This window comes from Somniosus microcephalus, chromosome 29, assembly GCF_052327205.1.
Source record: "Somniosus microcephalus isolate GS21.2 chromosome 29, FLI_Smic_1.0, whole genome shotgun sequence".
In the NCBI taxonomy this organism is placed as follows: Eukaryota; Metazoa; Chordata; class Chondrichthyes; order Squaliformes; family Somniosidae; genus Somniosus; species Somniosus microcephalus.
Window position 1 is genome coordinate 36,189,856 of NC_141015.1, and position 20,009 is coordinate 36,209,864.

Here is a 20,009-nt window from a genome sequence, read left to right on the forward strand (position 1 = left end):
AACTCTGTTTCTCTCTCCACAGGTGCTACCGGACCTGCTGAGTGTTTCCAGCATTTTCTGTTTTTATTTCAGATTTCCAGCATCCGCAGTATTTCGCTTTTGTAACGGCAGATATCTGGTTTGTCCTGTTCTTCCTTTAAACTTAAATTTGAATGTATTTTTTCATGGCAAGTTGTCCTCTGGTTCTTCAGCTCTGCCTAACCTTTTATAGCGCTGTTGCTGAGGGATTGGACATGTGGCTATTTCCAGGTGTTTGGGATGTCTGGTGGTCGTGAAAGGCACTATATAAATGCAAGTCTTTCTTTCTTTCTATAGCCAGCTGCCAGAAAGTAGTAGATGCCACAACTTTATCTTCTGATTTCCCTCACTTCTTGGAGGGATACCAGGACCTAGGCGTGAACCTCCTCCTTCAACAGGAACTGAACAGAGTGGAGGTCGATGTCAGAACATCAAACCAATGACTGTCCCAGTCCATGGCATTGAGTGTTAGTTTGGTAAGTTTATGGACCGTATGACGTTGCCTTATTTGGCAAGCTGCTCTTGCATCATTCCTACGTGTGGGTCCCGGTGCGGATTGGAGAATCAGACACAGAGGTCAACACACCCAACCATCTGGTTCATAATCCTCATGACTGGAAAAAAAAAATCACCATTGTCATGAATCACCGTCCCACTGAGCGAGACTCTGTGCTGGGAGTGAAGCCTCCAAATCTTACTCTTAGGTCCCATGCTTTGTCTGTAGGGTACAGGGAAAGAACAGGGAAGTGGGGTTAGATCAGATAGCTCTGATATGGCGCTAACACAGACACAATCGACCAAATGGGCTCCTTCTGTGCTGAAATGTCTATGATTCTGTGAAATGATATATTAAGCAGATGCACCATGTTTTATACCACCTTTCAGTCCTAAATAAGGAATTTGTTCACTGATGTTTCAGACATGCTACATTTCATATTAGCTTTTTTATTTGTTCGCATTTATTGCCCATCCCTAGTTGCCATGTTCTTGAGTGATTGGGGTCAATTTTCACTGCCTTCGCCTGGCGCTAATGGGGCAGTAACGGCCTCAGAATGGGGTCGATTGCCTTACAGCCTCGTTAACCCCGGCACCGTGGCTGGCTCCATTTTGAGAGGGGTCAACAGCCGGGTGTCCAAAGCGCCTGACTGTTTCAGCCGATAGGCCCCTTTGAATACGAAAATTGGGGTCCTATGACGTAAATAGGACCGCGATTGCCACTTTCGGTTGGAAATAGTTGGATCCTGCGCAGTGCACATCGGACCAGCCCCGCGGGCGAGGGAACCAAGGAGACCGGCTAAAGGTAGCCGTTCAATGATTTTTGCTCGCAAAAATAATCTGGGCCGCCCGATCTGCACTGGGAACCAACGATCCCGCTAAGCTGCGCGGCCATGCAGCTGTCTGGAGGTCCCGCGCAGTCCGCTTACCGGCTTTTGACTGGGCCGCGCAGCCCGTTAAAGGGACCGCGCACCCAAAAAGAAAAATTAGGGGGGAACGTTGACAGGGATGCCGATTTGGTGACCCGCAGCTCGCCTGCCAAATTTAAATGAGGCCAGGGCCTCAAAATAGCAGGGGCGGGGGGAGGGGGGAGGGGGGCTCTTAGTCGCCAGAATGGGCGGACCACCAAAAGTCAAAATTGACCCCACTGAGTGACTTGCTAGCCTATGAAGGGGCAATCACCGAGTGCGAGGCTGGAGTCGTGCATATGCCAGACCAGGTAGGGGGGGTGGCAGGTTTCCCCATAGGAGGCTAGTGAACCAGTTGGGGTGGGGGGGGGGGGGGTTTTCCCCGACAATCCCGCCGATTGGCCGCGACTGACCACATTTATTGAACGTGAACCCATGATTTCAGGGTTGCTATTCCACTACCGTAACCACCACTATTGTGCCATCTGTACAGGATAGCGGGGCGCGCAGGTTGTGCACGCCCGAGACCCAGGCTGCATCGCAGCAGCAATTAAGGATTCTAATTCGTGACAGTACGATGCTGGTTGAAGTATATCCAAGGTCGATAACAACTTGCATTTATATAGTACCTTTAACGTGGCAAAAGGTCCCCAGCAACGTTCCCTTTCGTTTTATTTTAAAGGAGCTGGGCAGCCGGATCAAAATACTGCGCGTGCGGGGCTTTTCCTACTTAAAAGCCGGTCAGCCGGCTGCGCGGGCGCTGCAGAGCGCCGCACAGCTTAAAGCGAGCATTGGTCCCAAGGCGCTTCACGGGGGCGTTATCGATTAAACTTTGAAACCGAGCCACCTGAGGTTTTAGGGCAGGTGACCAAAACTCTTGGTCAAAGAGGTAGGTTTTAAGGAGCGTCTTAAAGCGCACGATAAAACCCAGCCACCACGAAGACTCTATGCTTTGTACATGAGTCTGCGGTAATTTGATTTTTGCTGCCGGACTCCAGTGCACAGAGTTAAGCAAAGTTTTACGAAAAGACAGCTGTGCCGTTTAATTTTAACAATCAAAATATGCTTGTGTACAGTTTGCAAAGAACATGACTCCCATATTAGCAGCAATCTAGTTAAAGAGAATATAATTTGTTTACAGGACGCACTGCTGTGGTTGCACAAGATACACGGGGCTGTATGAGGTTACAAATGCTTCGTGTATTCTGATTACACATAACATCCGGCGTAAGGAGTTCTGCAATAGGAAATTCATTTGTGATCTGGGAGGGCTGAGAAGTGTTCAGACTGCATTGGAGGCAGTTCAGAGAAGGTTCACGAGGTTGATTCTGGAGATGAAGGGGTTGCCTTCTGAAGAAAGATTGAGCAGGTTGGGCCTATACTCATTGGAGTTTAGAAGAATGAGAGAGGATCTTATTGAAACCTATAAGATTCTGAAGGGGCTCGACAGGGTAGATGCCGAGAGGATGTTTCCCCTCGTGGGGGAATTTAGAACTAGGGGGCATAATTTCAGAATAAGGGGGTACCCTTTTAAATCGGAAATGAGGAGGAATTTCTTCTCTCAGAGGGTCGTAAATCTGTGGAATTCTCTTCCCCAGAGAGCTGTGGAGGCTGGGTCATTGAATATATTTAAGGCGGAGATAGACAGATTTTTGAACGATAAGGGAGTCAAGGATTATGGGGAGCGGGCAGGGAAGTGGAGTTGAGGCCAAGATCAGATCAGCCATGATTTTATTGAATGGCGGAGCAGGCTCGAGGGGCCGAATGGCCGACTCCTGCTCCTATGTCTTATGTTCTTATGTTCAGTAATGTTAAAGAATCAGGCTTATGAACAGGTTTTTTTTTTTGCACTACTGGTTTGAAATGAGAATAAAATAGAATTATTTATCTTAAATTTGTGAAATAAACAGGATTTGCCAGTTGCAGGCAGATCTTGTTCTGCGCAGTTCAGCGGCTGCAGAAGTAATCTGACAGCAACTCTTCTGAGGAGTTTAAGAAGGGAAGATGGTTAGGCCCATTGAGGCTCATCCCTACCATACTCCAACACTCCCATTACAGCAGCCAGCCTCATTGAGACTGTCCCTAATGGTTTTATGCCTCCATCCGAGGTGTTTTTTTGTTTTAAACCTATTCTTGGGATGTGGGCGACACTTGCGTTTACATGGACTGCCGTCAGAGCAATAGTTTGCACAGCGGATGGCTTGTTAGCCCCTTTCACAGGGCAGTAAGTGTTTGCCATATAGTGTGGATGAGTCTTTTCCTTGGAGCAGAGAAGGCTAAGAGGAGATTTGATTGCAGTGTTTAGATGGAGTGAATAAAGAGAAACTGTTTCCAATGGCTGAAGGGTCGATAACCAGAGGGCACAGATTTAAGGTGATTGGCAAAAGAACCAGAGGTGACATGAGGGGAAAACTTTTCTACACAACGAGTGGTTAGGATTTGGAATGCACTGCCGGATAGGGCGGTGGAGGCAGATTCAATAGTAGCCTTCAAAAGGGAATTGGATAAATACTTGAAGGAGAAACAATTGCAGGGATATGGGGAAAGAGCGGGGGAGTGGGACTAACTGGATTGCTCTTTGAAAGAGCCGGCGCAGACGCGATGGGCCGAATGGCCTCCTTCTGTGCTGGACTATTCTATGAGTCACGTGTAGGCTGGCCCTATTATACTACACTATGTTGTTCCAAACACTTTTTTGAGTATAGACATTTTTCCTAATGTTCTGTTCTATAAATATTACTTGCCTTGCTTTATCCTGTTCACTAGCCGCTGGGTTCGGCCAGTGCTCGGGTTGCCAACTCTGATTGGACATGTTCCCGGAGGTCCTGCCTCCAATGGCCCCCACACTCGCCATTGGTCGCCCGACACGTCCATCCTGGCTAAGCCCCACCTTCCCACGGCCAATCAGAAAGCGAACAGACTCTTCGTCACCCGATTGGATGATTCTTGACTCTCGGTCAAACAGCCTGTTGTTCCCACGTCCAATATTTTTAGAACTCATGGGTGTTGTTCCCAGCAGTGTCCTAGAGATGAATCTTCAATTCCTGGAGACTCCAGGGCAATCCTGGCGGGCTGGCGACCCCAGCTAGTGCCGTCAACTCTACACACACATTAAAACTATCGTGACGGCATTAAAAAAAAAAATCATTTTTATGGGATGTGGGCGTCGCTGGCAAAGCCAGCATTTATTGCCCATCCCTAGTTGACCTCGAGAAGGTGGTGGTGAGCCGCCGCCTTGAACCGTTGCAGTCCGTGTGGTGAAGGTGCTCCCACAGTGCTGTTAGGGAGGGAGTGCCAGGATTTTGACCCAGCGACGATGAAGGAATGGTGATATGCTTCTAAGTCAGGATGGTGTGTGGCTTGACGGGGAACTTGGAGGTGGTGGTGTTCCCATGCGCCTGCTGCCATTGTCCTTCTAGGTTGAAGAGGTCGCGGGTTTGGGAGGTGCTGCCGAAGAAGCCTTGGCGAGCTGCTGCAGTGCATCTTGTAGATGGTACACACTGCAGCCACGGTGCGCCGGTGGTGGAGGGAGTGAATGTTTAAGGTGGTGGTTGGGCTGCTAATCAAGCGGGACTGCTTTGTCCTGGATATGTTCCTGGAGGTCCTGCCTCCCACACTGAGGGAGCACCTTCACCACACGGACCGCAGCGGCCCAAGAAGAAGGCCCACCAGCACCTTCTCAAGGGCAGCTGGGGATGGGGCAATAAACAGCCAGCGACAACCACATCCCGAGAATGAATAAAAACAAATACAGGGTTGTGTTAATGCCAGATTCTATGGCCAGTCTTTGTGACGGGAGATCAGTTGCTTCCAATGCAATGTTCCCTCGGAGCTGCAGTCCCACTCAGGCCGCTCACCTGCTTTTCCATCGTAGATGCCGCGCATGCGTAAAAATTTAAAGGGACAGGCCGCGCAGAACTAAGTGCAGCTCACGGGGGACTTCAATGTATCATTTTCCTGCCCTGCGCCATTATTCTCCCACCTTCAGAGCCATCTTGTTTTCATTGAATCGTAGAATTTTACAGCACAGAAGGCTGTAAATTCACCCTATCAAACGTGCGCTAGTTCTCTGAAAGAGTTATCGCCCCAAACAAAACATCCACAGCTTAAAGGCCGCGCAAGAAGCACCTTTTTACTTTATACCTGCAAATGGATTGCAGGTCACACCAGCATCTTCTGCATGCTCGCAGTTGTGCTCTCCCCAGTTGCTTTTCTTGCACTCGTCCAAATACAGCTCATTGCCCGTGCACTCAACGTCATCCAATAGGATTGGACCTGACCCCTGGCCAAAGTGAGACCACGTCCAAGACTTGGCAGTGCCACTATCGAGGGAAGAGACAAGAACAAAGAAAGAGTCACCTGGGCAGAATGGCAGAAACTTTGTAATATTCCATTTCTACCTCTCGAAGTAGCTAATAGTTTATATGATCATTTTATATGATTTATATTGAGTACAGGAGCAAGGATGTCTTACTACAGTTATACAGGGCCTTGGTGAGACCACGCCTGGAGTACTGTGTGCAGTTTCCAGATAATCTGTTTTAGTGATGTTGGTTGAGGGATAAATATTGGCCAGGACACTGGGGAGAACTCCCCTGCTCTTCTTCGAAATAATGTCATGGGATCTTTTACGTCCACCTGAGAGAGCAGACGGGGCCTCGGTTTAACGTCTCATCCGAAAGACGGCACCTCCGACAGTGCGGCACTCCCTCAGCACTGCACTGGGAGTGTCAGCCTAGCGTTATGTGCTCAAGTCTCTGGAGTGGGTGGTGAACCCTCAACCTTCTGACTCAGAGGCGAGGGTGCTGCCCACTGAGCCACGGCTGGCACTGGAAGAAATTGTAAAAAAAAACGTCATTTCGATGCAAACATCACGAGTAGGAAACCCTCCATTTATGCCACAAGCTAAGTCCTTTACCCACCGCGGAATGTGGAATAAATATATCACAAAAGGAGGAATTTCTACTTGTTAAGGAGTTAACCATGGTATTTACTTGGTTTACTGTTGATAACTTGACCACCATCCATCAATATTATCCCTTTAAGACCCTGTGTTGGCATTATTAAATGTTTGATAAAGCCAATGTGAACCTTTGAACAGGCAGGAAACACTTTCCCCTTCCACGGTTATCGTACCTTAGGTCCAACTGTCTACAGACCACCTCAGCATCCAGATCATCCCACTGGTCATCACAGACAGTCCCCCACTTTCCACCATGAAAGACTTCAACTCGACCTTCATAGTCCTCCTGACCTCCAACCAGACGAATGGGCATTATTGAACCTGCACTTGAGAAAAGCAGCACAAGGACCTATAAAGTGACATTTCAGTATCAATATATTGCTTAATGACAATTTTGATATTTGCGCTAAAATGCAATGACGATAAGTTTAGGGTGCTACAGTGCCATGCCACGTTGGAGAAAGAAAGACTTGCATTTCTATAGCGCCTTTCACAACCTCAGGAAGTCCCATAGCGCTTTACAGCCAATGAAGTACTTTTGAAGTGTAGTCACTGTTGTAATGTAGCTTAGTCAAAGAGGTAGGTTTTAATGAGTGTCTTAAAGGAGGAGAGAGGTAGAGAAGGCGGAGAGGTTTAGGGAGGGAATTCCAGAGCTTAGGGCCTGGGCAGCTGAAGGCACGGCCGCCAGTGGTGGAGCGACAAAAATCTGGGACGCGCAAATTTGAGGCCAGAATTGGAGGAGCGCAGAGATCTCAGAGGGGTTGTAGGGCTGGAGGAGGTTACAGAGATAGGGAGGGGGTCAAGGAGGCCATGGAAACAAGGATGAGAATTTTAAAATTGAGGCATTGCCGGACCGGGAACCAGTGTAGGTCAGCGAGCACAGGGGGTGATGGGCGAACGGGACTTGGTGCGAGTTAGGACACCAAGGGAACCCAGTTACAATAAAGCTGCTTTCTGGCTCTTTGTCTAATGTGTTATATAATAGTAATAAACATCAACTGTCTTTCTTTGTAAATCCATTCATTCCAGTTAAATTTACTGAGGAGTTTACTTCTGACTTTTACCTTCCGGAAGACCGCACACCACCCCTGCACCACTGTCATGTCGGCAAACTCCGCTTGCTAACTTGCTGTTTCTACACTGCAGCAAGGCTGTCTCATCACCTCGACAGTGAACCACATCCATATGTACGGGTCCAGATCCTGCGCCGAAGAACGAATTCTTCTTGCCGACACCTATTTCGCTGTGAATGTAAGTGATAGAGGAGGAAGGAGGGATGGGGAGGAGTGGAAGGGTTAAAAGATAGCAGTGGGAGAAGGGGGGGGGGTTAAAGGAGGGGGTGGGGAAAGGAAGGAAGGAGGAGAGGAAAGAGTGGGAAGGAGGAGGAGGAAAGGAGGGGCGAGGAAAGGAAGTGACAACAGGTTATTTTATGAGCGGAATTGTTTGCACTACATGTTTTGGAGATTAATTTCCTCTGCCCACTATTTTTAGTGCACTAGTTAACAAATTTGTGCTACTTTGATACAGTTGCTAACTTTTAAAAAAATAAACAGATTAATGACTATGATAAAAATAGTGTCAAAGTTTAACACAAAGACGTTAATCAATGAACTGAAAATTGTGTGCAAAGGAAATGAGGCTCGCTTTGTAGATTTGACAAATAAATACACTGCTTCTTTGGATAACATTTCCTCAGATTATTTTAATCCTGGAGGCAATCATGGGGCTGCTAAAGTGACCTGAGGTGACAGTGCAGCCCCTGTGGGTCACTCCAGCATGTCATAAGAACATAGGAGCAGGAATAGGCCACTTGGCCCCTCGAGCCTGCTCCGCCATTCAATAAGATCAGGGCTGATCTTGGGCTCAAAGCCACTTCCCTGCCCGTTCCCCATAACCCTTCACTCCCTTATCTTGCAAACATTTGTCTAATCTCCACCTTAAATGTATTTAATGACCCAGCCTCCACCGCTCTCTGGGGCAGAGAATTCCACAGATTTACGACCCTCTGAGAGAAGAAATTCCTCATCTCAGTTCTAAAAGGGCGACCCTTTATTCCGAAACTATGCCCCCCGAGTTCTAGATTCCCCCACGAGGGGAAACATCCTCTCTGCATCTACCTTGTCGAGCCCCCCTCAGAATCTTATGTTTCAATAAGATCACCTCTCATTCTTCTAAACTCCAATGAGTATAGGCCCAGCCTGCTCAACCACGTCATGTTCACTTTCCCCACAGTATGTTGACGCTACTACTCCAACACACAGAACAATGCTCAAGCTCTTCTAACCCCAGTGCACATAGGAACAGGAGGCGGCCCCTTGAGCCCGGTTCTGCCATTCAATGAGATCATGGCCAATGAACCCGTTAATAATTTTTGGGTGCGCGGCCCCTTTAAGGGGCTACGCGGCCCGTTCAAAATACCGCGCGTACGCGGTTTATCCGACTGAAAAGCCGGCTGCGTGGGAGGTCCAGAGTGCTGTGTGGCCGCGCGGCAGCGCAACTTGACGTGAACATTGATCGTGGCTGATCTGTGACCTAACTCCACATACCTGCCTTTGGCCCCGTATACCTTTGGTTAACAAAAACCTATCAACCTCAGGTTGAAAATGAACAATTGACCCAGCATCAATTGCCGTTTGCGGTCTCCCGCAGTCACCCGCAGCAGAAACAAATTGCTTCAATATCTAAATAATGGGAGATATCTTTGGAAAAAAAAAGGTCAAACACAACATGGTCATCGGGAGTGATGTAGATCCAGTATGTAGACACCAGTTCAGAAGATACATTTGCAATGTCATTGCTTGGTCGGGTTCTTCTTCTCTTCTTAGGCAGTCCCTCGGAACTGAGGATGACTTGCTTCCACATTAAAAATGAGTTCTCAGGTGACTGATGAGTCCAATGCAGGACCTACAGTCTCTGTCACAGGTGGGGCAGACGGTGGTTGAAGGGGTGGGTGGGTGGGGTGCTTGGGTTGACATGCGCTCCTTGTGCTGCATGCGCTTGGCTTCCGCTTGTTCCCAGCAAAGAGACTCGAGGTGTTCGGCGCCTTCCCGGATGCTTCTCCTCCACTTTGTGCGGTCTTGGGCCAGGGATTCCCAGGTGTCAGTGGGGATGTTGCACATTTTCAAGGAGGCTTTGAGGGTGTCCTTGAAGCGTTTCCTCTGCCCACCTGGGACTCTCTTGCCGTGTCGGAGCTCCGAGTAGAGCACTTGTTTTGGGAGTCTCGTATCGGGCATGCGGACAATGTGACCTGTCCATCGGAGCTGATCGAGCGTGGCCAAAGCTTCGATGCTGGGGATGTTGGCCTGAGCAAGAACACCGACGTTGGTGCGCCTATCCTGCCAATGGATTTGCAGGATCTTGCGGAGGCAGCGTTGGTGGTACCTCTCCAGTGCTTTGAGGTGCCTGCTGTACATTGATCTTGGTCGGGTTATCTAACTATTGATTACCATGAGGAAGGATCCTGATTTTAGTGTTGAGATATAATCCCATATCCTTTAGTTGGCTGAGTCCAACATTTGTTTTACTGTTCACTGCGCTTTATAGGTTAGGTTTTGTAAATCTAGGTTAGCAAAATAAAAGCAAATTGGCTTTGAGGAGCTTGTAGTTGTGCTGCTCGCAACCCGCAGGTCTGCCGTGGAGACCTCCAGCCACGACCATGCGGCATAAAGTGCTCCACCTGAAAGAAAGGAGAAACCAGGTTGGGGGGGGGGGGGCGGGGGGGACCACTCCTGCCTTCCAGAGGTACGCAGGAGGTTGGAAGAGTACTGAAAGGAACGGCAGACTTCAATATTTACAGCCTTCCGCACTCAATATCGAGTTCAACAATTTCAGATTATAACCTCGGCCCCCATTACATTTTTATATATATTTTTTATCCACACCTTTGTTTTGGCCCTTCCCCCCTTTTTTCTCTCTCCCACATGGCAGCTGTCTCTCATTCTGCCAGCGCATTTCACACTTAATCTAGAGCCGTCTTTTGTCTCCACTAGTCCTATCACCATCTCGTCTGGTTTTGAATACCTCTTAATGTCTCTTCACTTCTCTCTTGTTCTCTCATCCCCATTTCCCAGCCCCCAAACTGGCCTTTTAATCTGTTTCATTTCCTGTGTTTTTTCAGTCCTGACGAAGGGTTTCAACCTGAAACGTTAACTCTGTTTCTCTCTCCACGGATGTTGCCTGGCCTGCTGAGTTTTTCCAGCATTCTCTGTTGTTATTTCAGTATTCACTGTTCAGTTTCCTGTCTCAAAGAGGGCCTAGAATTGGAAATGTTGGAAATACTGACTCAACGGTAAAAATGGATGGGGTGATATTTACCTTGGGCAACAGCGAGTCGGCAGCCGGTTTTACCCCACCCCCATCTTACTTTTGAAGTCGATCAGGTGGGTGGGGGGGGTAAAACAGGCGGTCGATTCGCCATCGCCCCTTCAGCACTGCTGCCCAAGACCAATTTCACCCCCGAAAAGTCGAGCTTAATTTCAGCACTTGTATTTTCCCCCTGGGTTTTTTTTTAAGAAGTCTTCTAAAGGAGGAATAGTCGAATCTGCTGTAATAGTGCGGTAGGGCAGGTGTTTGCAATTCTGCACACTTCAAGGGTGCCGATTTTAACTGAAATTTCAAGAAGGCGTTGTCATCAAAAGGGAGGAGGAATGAATCATAGGTTCGGTCGGGTTGGCTATCCTCAGGCCAGGAAATGGTCGATCACGCAGAGAGAACAAAATGGAACAAATGACATTAGAATTAATGAATCGTAGAATCTTACAGCACGGAAGGAGGCCATTCGGCCCGTCGTGCCTGTGCCGGCTCTTTGAAAGAGCTCTCCAGTTAGTCCCGCTCCCTCCTGCTCTTTCCCCGTAGCCCTGCAAATTTTTCCTCTTCAAGTATTTCTCCAATTCCTTTTTGAAAGTTACTATTGAATCTGCTTCCACTGCCCTTTTAGGCAGCGCGTTCCAGATCATGACAACTCGCTGCGTAAAAAAAAAAAATCTCCTTATAGAAACATGGAAGACAGGAGCAGGAGTAGGCCATTCGGCCCCTCGAGCCTGTTCCGCCATTCAATGCGATCATGGTTGATCATCCAAATTCAGTACCCTGTCCCTGCTTTCTCCCCATATCCCTTGATCCCTTTAGCCTTATCTCTTCCCCTGGCTGTTTTGTGAAGGGTAGTTTGGCCTTGATACTAAAAGTGTTAATAGTTATCCCCCTTCCTGGGCTCTCCTTGTGCTTCATAACATCTCTGGACCAGATCGGTTGGCAGATCGCCTGCTCCCACCCAGTTCTCCGCTACTCTGGCTCAGTAACTGTCTGCAAAAACAGGGGCTTCAAAAGTGTCCCGAAGTCACTCTCCGTCCTTGGCTTTCAGTCGGAGCACGGCCAAGGTTGGTAGCCCACTATCTGGGCATGGCGGGTGTGAACTTTCACCCTGCCTCTCTGGCTGATGTAGCGCAGCCCCAATCGGCTGCGCCACTCTGCTGCGCAACTTCAATAAGCCTCTTCATGTAAAAAAAAGTGAAAGGAACAACGTGACGAATCCAGCAACACTTTAACCGACCGGCAACAAAACGGTTCAAGCAATTTCCTGCTGTAGGAGAATAAAAACACTAAGGTGATTAAACATTGACGAGTATGATGTCAAGAGCTATATATTGCTCAGGAGGTTTAATATGATCTTGGCAACATCTGTAATTACTATGTTCAGAATAATTGCTAGATGTATTGTTCCCAACATTTATACCTCAAGCTCAGTTGACGACAGACCACACTGGCATCTCTATCATCCCAATTCTTGTCACAGACAGTGCCCCATTGTCCATTGTAAAATAACTCCACCCTTCCTTCACGTTGGCTGGCTCCTCCGTCCAGTCGGATGGCACCTTAGAAATCCAAGGAAACTATGAACAGAATTTTGTCCTTTGAAAAGTAACAAATGCTTAATCAAAATAAATTGGTGCAAATTTACAAGTGTCAAAAAATACTTCAAAAAAAAAAGTTACTGAAAGTGTTGGAAACACACAAGCAACTGCTAAAATTCTCCTCGGGCATCTTAACCCACCGCTAATTGCTTTATAACATGCTGATTTTTGTCCTCACATTACTTATCCAACTGGTGTCCCTGCACTTCTAGGCCCAGGACCACATTGCAAATTTCCTCATGCCAGGCAAAAGGGCACTGCATAACTCTGCCACCACTTCTTAGAGGTGACCGCCCATCACTGCTACAACACAACTGCAGCGCCCGCTGTTTCCGAATTTTAGGCTGATGTGTGGTTAGTAGAGCTAATTAGAGCCTGAGGTAAATTCATTTAAAAAAAAAAATAATTCATGGGATGTGGGCATCACTTGGCAAGGCCAGCATTTATTGCCCATTCCTAATTGCCCTCGAGAAGGTGGTGGTGAGCCGCTGCAGTCCGTGTGGTGAAGGCACTCTCCCACAGTGAGTTTGTCGTAGCAGTTTGGTGGAACTGAGTGTCTTGCTAGGCCATTTCAGAGGGCAGTTAAGAGTCAACCACATTGCTGGGGGTCTGGAGTCACTTATAGGCCAGACCGGGTAGGACAGCAGATTTCCTTCCCTAAAGGACATTAGTGAACCAGATGGGTTTTTACAACAATCCGGTAGTTTCCTGGTCACCATTACTGACACTAGCTTTTTATTCCAGATTTATTTAATTAACTGAATTTAAATTCCACAGCTGCTGTGGTGGGATTTGAACTCATGTCTCTGGATCATCAGTCCAGGCCTCTGGATTAACTAACCCAGTAACATAACCACTAAGCTACCATTCCCTCATTACTTCAAGAATGCACATAGGTCGGTAATGTGGGCTCATATGGGTTACATCATCAGTTAGTCTTGCTCAACCAGAAGGTCAGATCCAACTTGGAAAATTCAATTCCCCCACAAATCTCATTTTCGGTTCCCAACTGCCATTCTGCTTTCTTGAAAGATTTGTTGATATTCATTAAATTCACTCAGGTTGAGTGAGGATTACTTGGAGCACGGGGTCTAGGAATCCCCAGTGGCTCGGTTTAGTAAGAAGGCGAGCAGCCAGGCCATGCAGTCTGGGAAGGTGCCCAGTTTGATCCCTGCTCTGTACTGGGACAGATGGTCTCGGCCGGGTTGGCAGCAAGGGGTGCTGCGACTGCCGTCCCTTGGTTAGGGAGGGGTAAATGGGGTAGGGATCACCACTCTGGATTGCTGTCCCGAAATCCCCTGCGAGAAATGAACTGTCTCGGGTCACACTCAAAGAATGGCCATGAAAGCAAATGTGTTTGGCTCCCAAGGACCCGAACCCTACAAGGTGTCAATGCCTTCAAGATGGGGAGGAGAGAAAATTAATGGGGAGGTGGGGAAATATTCTAAAACGTATACTTTAATATATCTTACATACTCTCGCCAAATGTTCCTAATCTTTCTATCTACAGGTTCCCCCCTCTGTACAATGAATTTGTTTCTGTAGTGTATCTGGATCTTCAACCCTTTCACTCTTCAATTAGAAGATATCTGAAAGAGCTACTTTTTGATAATCTTTCTTACCTATTTTGGCCTTGCAACTTGTCAAACTTCACTGTGTACCTCTCGTGCCCGCCATCCCCAATTATTCACTGTTACCCCTTCCTTCCCCAGTGGAGAGGGCAGGAGGGTTTTGGATCGGGAACTTGCCTACGATGCCCATCAACAGCGGCCTGATTCATGAGGGGGATGCGCCCCTGTGAGATAGGCCTTAGTCTTGCCAATTTTTTTCTCTTTCTTGAGGTGGAAAACCCTGCTGTTGCACAATAATCCATCCAGCACACCGTCACCAAAACTCAGGTGAGCTAAAAAACCAATCCTCATACCACTTGCTAAGCATCCTGACGGATCCTTTTCTAGGGTATTCAAAGCTGATTTACATTCCTTCTTACTCTTCCCAAGCCACACATCATCCCCTTGGCAGTGAAGGCGAGCAGGCCCTACTCGTAGAACTTGCCCATAGATCTGAATTTCTTCACCAAGGGGGAATACATGGCCTCTTTCAGCTCCCTCGCCTGACAAGACGGGGAAGTCCCTATGTGGAGAACTGCAGGCACAAACGTGAGGCTTTGCTGCCCTTTAGATTTTATTTTCCTTTTTGCCTGGATCAGTATTGTGCAGTTCAACAGAAACCGTGCAATGCTTCCAACCGGTTTCAAAGGGGCGCGAAGAGCGACAAGGGCACCGAGCTGTTTACCATGATTGCCGTCGCATTCTGCCCAGCTTATTGACCCCGTTTTCTTTCTGTAGAAACACCATGGAATCGTTTCGCCATCGGGATTGCGGCAAAAATTGTGGTCACCGAGACCCTTGTTGGGATACTGCTGGACATAGTCTGGGAATTCTGTCCACTTCAGGCACTCTTCTCCAGTCACAGTGAATGTCACTGACCCGGTGTAGTAACCCAGTTTTGTGACACTGCCTACACACTGGCTAACAACTGTGGAAACAAAAGAAGGATCAAGAAATCAGCCTTTGTTCTTCACCTCTTTTATGATTTGTTTTCTTCCCACCCGTGCTGTTAAAGAGGGCAGGCAAGTAATTTGCTCCCAGGATCCTGCCAATGCCACTTGTGATCCAACCACTAAGAAGCATTTGAGAATGGATTACTCTCTGCCAATCCCTTGTGAGAATTGTCTAAACCCTGCTCGTCTCATTGTACGAAATGTCTATTGACACCACTGTGTCAACCAATGCGTTGCTCTGTGTCAGCCAATGAAAGATAGACTTGCATTTATATAGCACCTTTCATGACCTCAGGGCATCCCAAAGCGCTTTACAGCCAATGAAGTACTTTTGAAGTGTAGTCACTGTTGTAATGTAGGAAATGTGGCAGCCAATTTGCGCACAGCAAGCTCCCACAAACAACAATGTGTTAATGACCAGATAATCTGTTTCAGTGATGTTGATTGAGGGATAAATATTGGCCAGGACATCGGGGAGAACTCCCCTGCTCTTCTTCGAAATAGTGTCAACCTGAGAGAGCAGGCGGAGCCTCGGTTTAACGTCTCATCTGAATGACGGCACCTCCGACAGTGCAGCACTCCCTCAGCACTGCATTGCAGTGTCAGCCTGAATTGGGACTTGAACCCACAACCTTCTGACTCCGAGGCGAGAGCGCTACCCACTGAGCCACGGCTGACGGAATGAATTGGGGGCAGGGCGGGACTTACAACAAACAGTCTATCTTCCAGCAAACAAAGTCTTATGCAGCCCTCATTGTATGGGAAGGACTGAAAGCTCAAAATATAGGGAACCATGAACATTAGCCTGCCTCTTACCACTCCTTGTTTCAGCATGTTGGACCATCTATATCCTTGGCCAACATGCCTCTCAGGAAAATACAGGCAGAATTTCTGTCTATAAAAAAAAACCTGATTTCTCACAATGCATGCAGTTATGAACAATATGAAAATCATCATCTTTCAAAACTGAAATATGTATGATCCAAAAGGATGCCAGTTTCTTCAGCAGACGTTCAGTGCAGACACGCATCTTGCAGAGTAGATTAAATGACTCCATTATAGCAATGTAAAACCACATTAAGCACGGTATAAAATATGTTAAATGAAAAAATTTGCATTTACATTGCTTTATCACATCCTCAGTGCTGTACAACCGAAAGATTACATATTGAAGCGCAATCACTGTTTTTATGTCGACAAGTTTGGCAGCCAATTTTTACATGGCAAAGTAATACACATAGCAAATGAAGGAACGGCCGGATAATCTATTTTTGGTGGTGTTGGTTGAGAGAGAAACATTGGCCAGAACGCTGGGGGAATGCCCTGCTCGTCTTTGAATAGTGCCACGGGGTCTTTTACGTCCACCTGAACAGGCAGACGGGGCCTCGGTTTAACGTCTCACCCCAAAGACGGCACCTCCGACAGTGCAGCACTCCCTCAGCACTGCACTGGGAGTGTCAGTCTGGATTATGGGCTCGAGTCTGCAGTGGGGCTTGAACCCACGACCTTGTGAGCAATTTAGCCAAACTGCCATACCGTAAAAATGATACATTTAGACTCTTAGGAATTGAATCAATTTTTTGTCTGACAACGCTCCTGCGAAGCGCCTTGGGACATTTTACTACGTTAAAGGCGCTATATAAATGCAAATTGTGTTGTTGTTGAATCGTCCGCTTAAATTTTTTTTGTAAAAAACAGTGCTAATATAACCTTTAAGTTAATGAGAAAGATTTTCCTCTTTAATGCATGGGCATAAAGCATCGCAGGGGTGAATAGTTAAACCGAGGCCCCGTCTGCTCTCTCAGGTGGACGTAAAAGATCCCGTGGCACTATTTCGAAGAAGAGCAGGGGAGTTCTCCCCGGTGTCCTGGCCAATATTTATCTCTCAATCAACATCACTAAAACAGATTATCTGGTCATTATCACATTGCCGTTTGTGGGAGCTTGCTGTGCGCAAATTGGCTGCTGCGTTTCCTACATTACAACAGTGACCACACTTCAAAAAGTACTTCATTGGCTGTAAAGCGCTTTGGGACGTCCTGAGGTCGTGAAAGGCGCTATAGAAATGCAAGTCTTTCATTCTTGTCCCCCTACCCCACCCCACCAGACATAGTTCTTTCCCCCTCTCAGCCCTCCCGGAGACACCTCCCTTTCCCAGGAAAATGGGAGAACTCCTACATCCAGCCACATTTACTTGGAGGCTGGTCCCCGGCAACTGTACAGGTCAGACTGGGATCTCGATTGAGTATTCCGTTCACTTTAGACATTCGACTTGCCAAGTTCAGCATCATGGACAACCTGGAGCAACCACCTAATTTCGCAATGGTACGGTTCAAAGATGAGGCCCTCTGCTTGGGTGTTCATTTGAGAACCCTTCCCTCGGCTTTTTCTCAAACCGCATCCCAACTGGACAAGAGGGGCTCTGACCTTTGGCAATGGGAAGAACGCCTGGGGGGAGGGAGGGGGTGGGGACAGCCTCGCTCCCTCCTCTAGACATAAAAAAGAAAGACTTGCATTTCTATAGCACCTTTCACGACCACCGGACATCCCAAAGCGCTTTACAGCCAATGAAGTACTTTTTTGAAGTGCAGTCACTGTTGTAATGTAGGAAACGGGGCAGACAATTTGTGCACAGCAAGCTCCCACAAACAGCAATGTGATAATGACCAGATAATCTGTGTTTTAGTGATGTTGATTGAGGGATAAATATTGGCCCAGGACACCGGGGATAACTCCCCCTGCTCTTCTTCGAATTAGTGCCACGGGATCTTTTACATCCACTGAGAGAGCAGATGGGGTCTCAGTTTAACGTCTCATCCGAAAGATGGCACCTCTGACAGTGCAGCACTCCCTCGGCACTGCACTGGAGCGTCAGCCTAGATTTTTGTGCTGAAGTTTCTGGAGTGGGACTTGAACCCACAACCTTCTGACTCAGAGGCGAGAGCGCTGCCCACTGAGCCACAGCTGACACAAAGCTCCTCTGTCACAGCTACAAGTACCGCCTTTCACTTCCGCTGGACCTCTTTGTTGTAATGTCTGACATTCAGCGGGTATTTTTAAAACCTTTGACAGACTCAAAAGGTCCAGCATCTGCGACTATTTCCTGAAGTGAAAATCCGCCCCCCCTTCCCCTGTGCAGCAGATGTTGGGAATGGGGCGATCTGTGTGGGTGTGTGTGTAAAGAGCTAGTTGTGTAACATAGGAACAGCAGCAGGCCATTCAGCCCCTCGAGCCTGTTCCGCCTATCTGTAAAATCACACCCAGAATTATATTATTCAGAATCATTTCATCATCTAATTTGTTTGCTCTTCAACTTGGAGAATTGGAAACATTGCTCCCAGCCAGTAAACGCCCTCGCAAGAAACCCAGCTTCGCTGCTTGCTCTCTGGAAGTAATGTAGGAACATGTTGAATTACACAAAAAAAACATTTATCATTCCAACCAGATTTATTGTAGTGACAGGAGGGCTTATCCAGGCTGCCTTCCTGCATTTTCAAACTAAACACTGAACGAGGCATTCATACTTCTTTCCTTTTCAAAATGATTTGTTTGCAATAGTAAATTATTTTTTATAATGAACTAATAAAATCAAACCTACCCGTGGGTGAAATATGCAATGTGACTTTTCTCTCATTTCCAAATGATTCACACTGTGAGATCTGATTAAGCAGCGATACTAATGCAAGTATATATTTATATTATATATTAAGTTGTTTTTTTTTCGACATTGCAACAGTCTGTAAGGCGCTTCGGGACGTCCTGAAAGGCGCTATTGAAATGCAAGTCTTTTTAATTTTACAGGCACACACACACAAAAAAGTCTTTTAGCGTTTGACAACGGTTAACAAGAACGCCGTTTAAAAGGTGTTACCTGAGAGATGATTGTCTTTCGCTTGATGGGTCTGTGCAATCTGCAGATAAAGGAAACATCGCGTAAATATGAATTAAGCCAGTGCATGTATTCGAGCTGCAGACTGACTGATACACGTCCCTGAGCGCCGTTTAAAACCCAGCAGCATCTGTGCTGCAGACTCTTGCCATCTAACACCAGGTCCGATTCAGATATTCACACCAGTGCTGCAGAAACGGGGACATCAGGGCGAGCAGAGGTTATCAATCAGAGGGGGTTGCAATTTGCATCCTCGATCATATTTTTAAATTAAAAAAAACTATCTAAGTGTGCAAAGAGAAGCCTGTGAACTAATTGCTAAAGTTAGGAATTGAGCTACAGCCTTACCTCAGCTTCCACCCAACAGCAATAAAGCACTGTCGAGATCACAGAAGCCAATACCATCCTGAAGTTTACATGTCCGGATTGCAGAGCCTTCAAGACTGCCTGAAATCAGAATGAAGCGATCTCCAGGACAGCCTGCTGCGATTTCCAAGGGAACTTGCACACACTGAGGGGGAGTGCAACAGGCGAGTGTGCAGTCTGCAGAGTGTTGACTGTGCAGAGTCGGACCTGCAGTGTGTGGGAGCTCAGTGAATGGGTGGGACCCGACCGAGTACAAAGAACATCAGACTGCAGATAATCTCAGCCCCATCGGCGTATTTGGTTTCTCCCTTTCGGCACGATTGGATCGGCAAGAGGCTCCCCTCCCCTTCATTGCATCACCTTAATTATAGCCCGTCCCAGGTTGCTGGCCAAATCCCAGTCGTGATTGCATTGCCCTTTGAACACAGGGTCGGGTTGAAGTGGATGTCAACGTCTTTACAAAAAGAAACCTTCCTAGACCAAATATTAATTAGAATGGACAGCAGAGAAACAGGCCATTCGGCCCAAGCTATCCATGTTGGTGTTTGTGTTCTACTGCCGCCTCCTTCCAGCCTTCCTCGTCTAGCCCTACCAACATAGCCCTTCCCTTCTCCCTCATATACATGCGTATCTGGCTTCCCCGTAAATGCATCTATACTATTCGCCTCAACCACTCCCTGTGGTAGCGAGTTCCACATTCTCACCACTCTCTGGACACTCCAGTGCAGTGCTGAGGGAGTGCTGCACTGTCAGAGGTGCCGTCTTTCGAATAAGACGTTAAACCGAGGCCCCGTCTGCCCTCTCAGGTGGACGTAAAAGATCCCATGTCACTATTTCGAAGAGGAGCAGGGGGAGTTATCCCCGGTGTCCTGGGCCAATAATTATCCCTCAATCAACA

The 20,009-nt window shown here is 47.5% G+C and overlaps 1 protein-coding gene across 1 annotated transcript in view; it reads right to left on the reverse strand.

Annotated features, from left to right (window-relative positions):
- LOC147098639 (neurotrypsin-like) overlaps positions 1–20,009 on the reverse strand; it is a 52,060-nt gene extending 32,051 nt beyond the window's left edge. The window contains exons 1-7 of the mRNA XM_085970599.1: positions 19,094–20,009; positions 18,728–18,767; positions 14,589–14,831; positions 12,116–12,254; positions 7,449–7,627; positions 6,558–6,705; positions 5,565–5,743 (exon numbers count right to left, since the gene is read on the reverse strand). Of these exons, the coding sequence (XP_085826725.1) occupies positions 5,565–5,743; positions 6,558–6,705; positions 7,449–7,627; positions 12,116–12,254; positions 14,589–14,831; positions 18,728–18,767; positions 19,094–19,150 (985 nt within the window). The 5' untranslated portion in view covers positions 19,151–20,009. The remainder of the gene's footprint in view (positions 1–5,564; positions 5,744–6,557; positions 6,706–7,448; positions 7,628–12,115; positions 12,255–14,588; positions 14,832–18,727; positions 18,768–19,093) is intronic.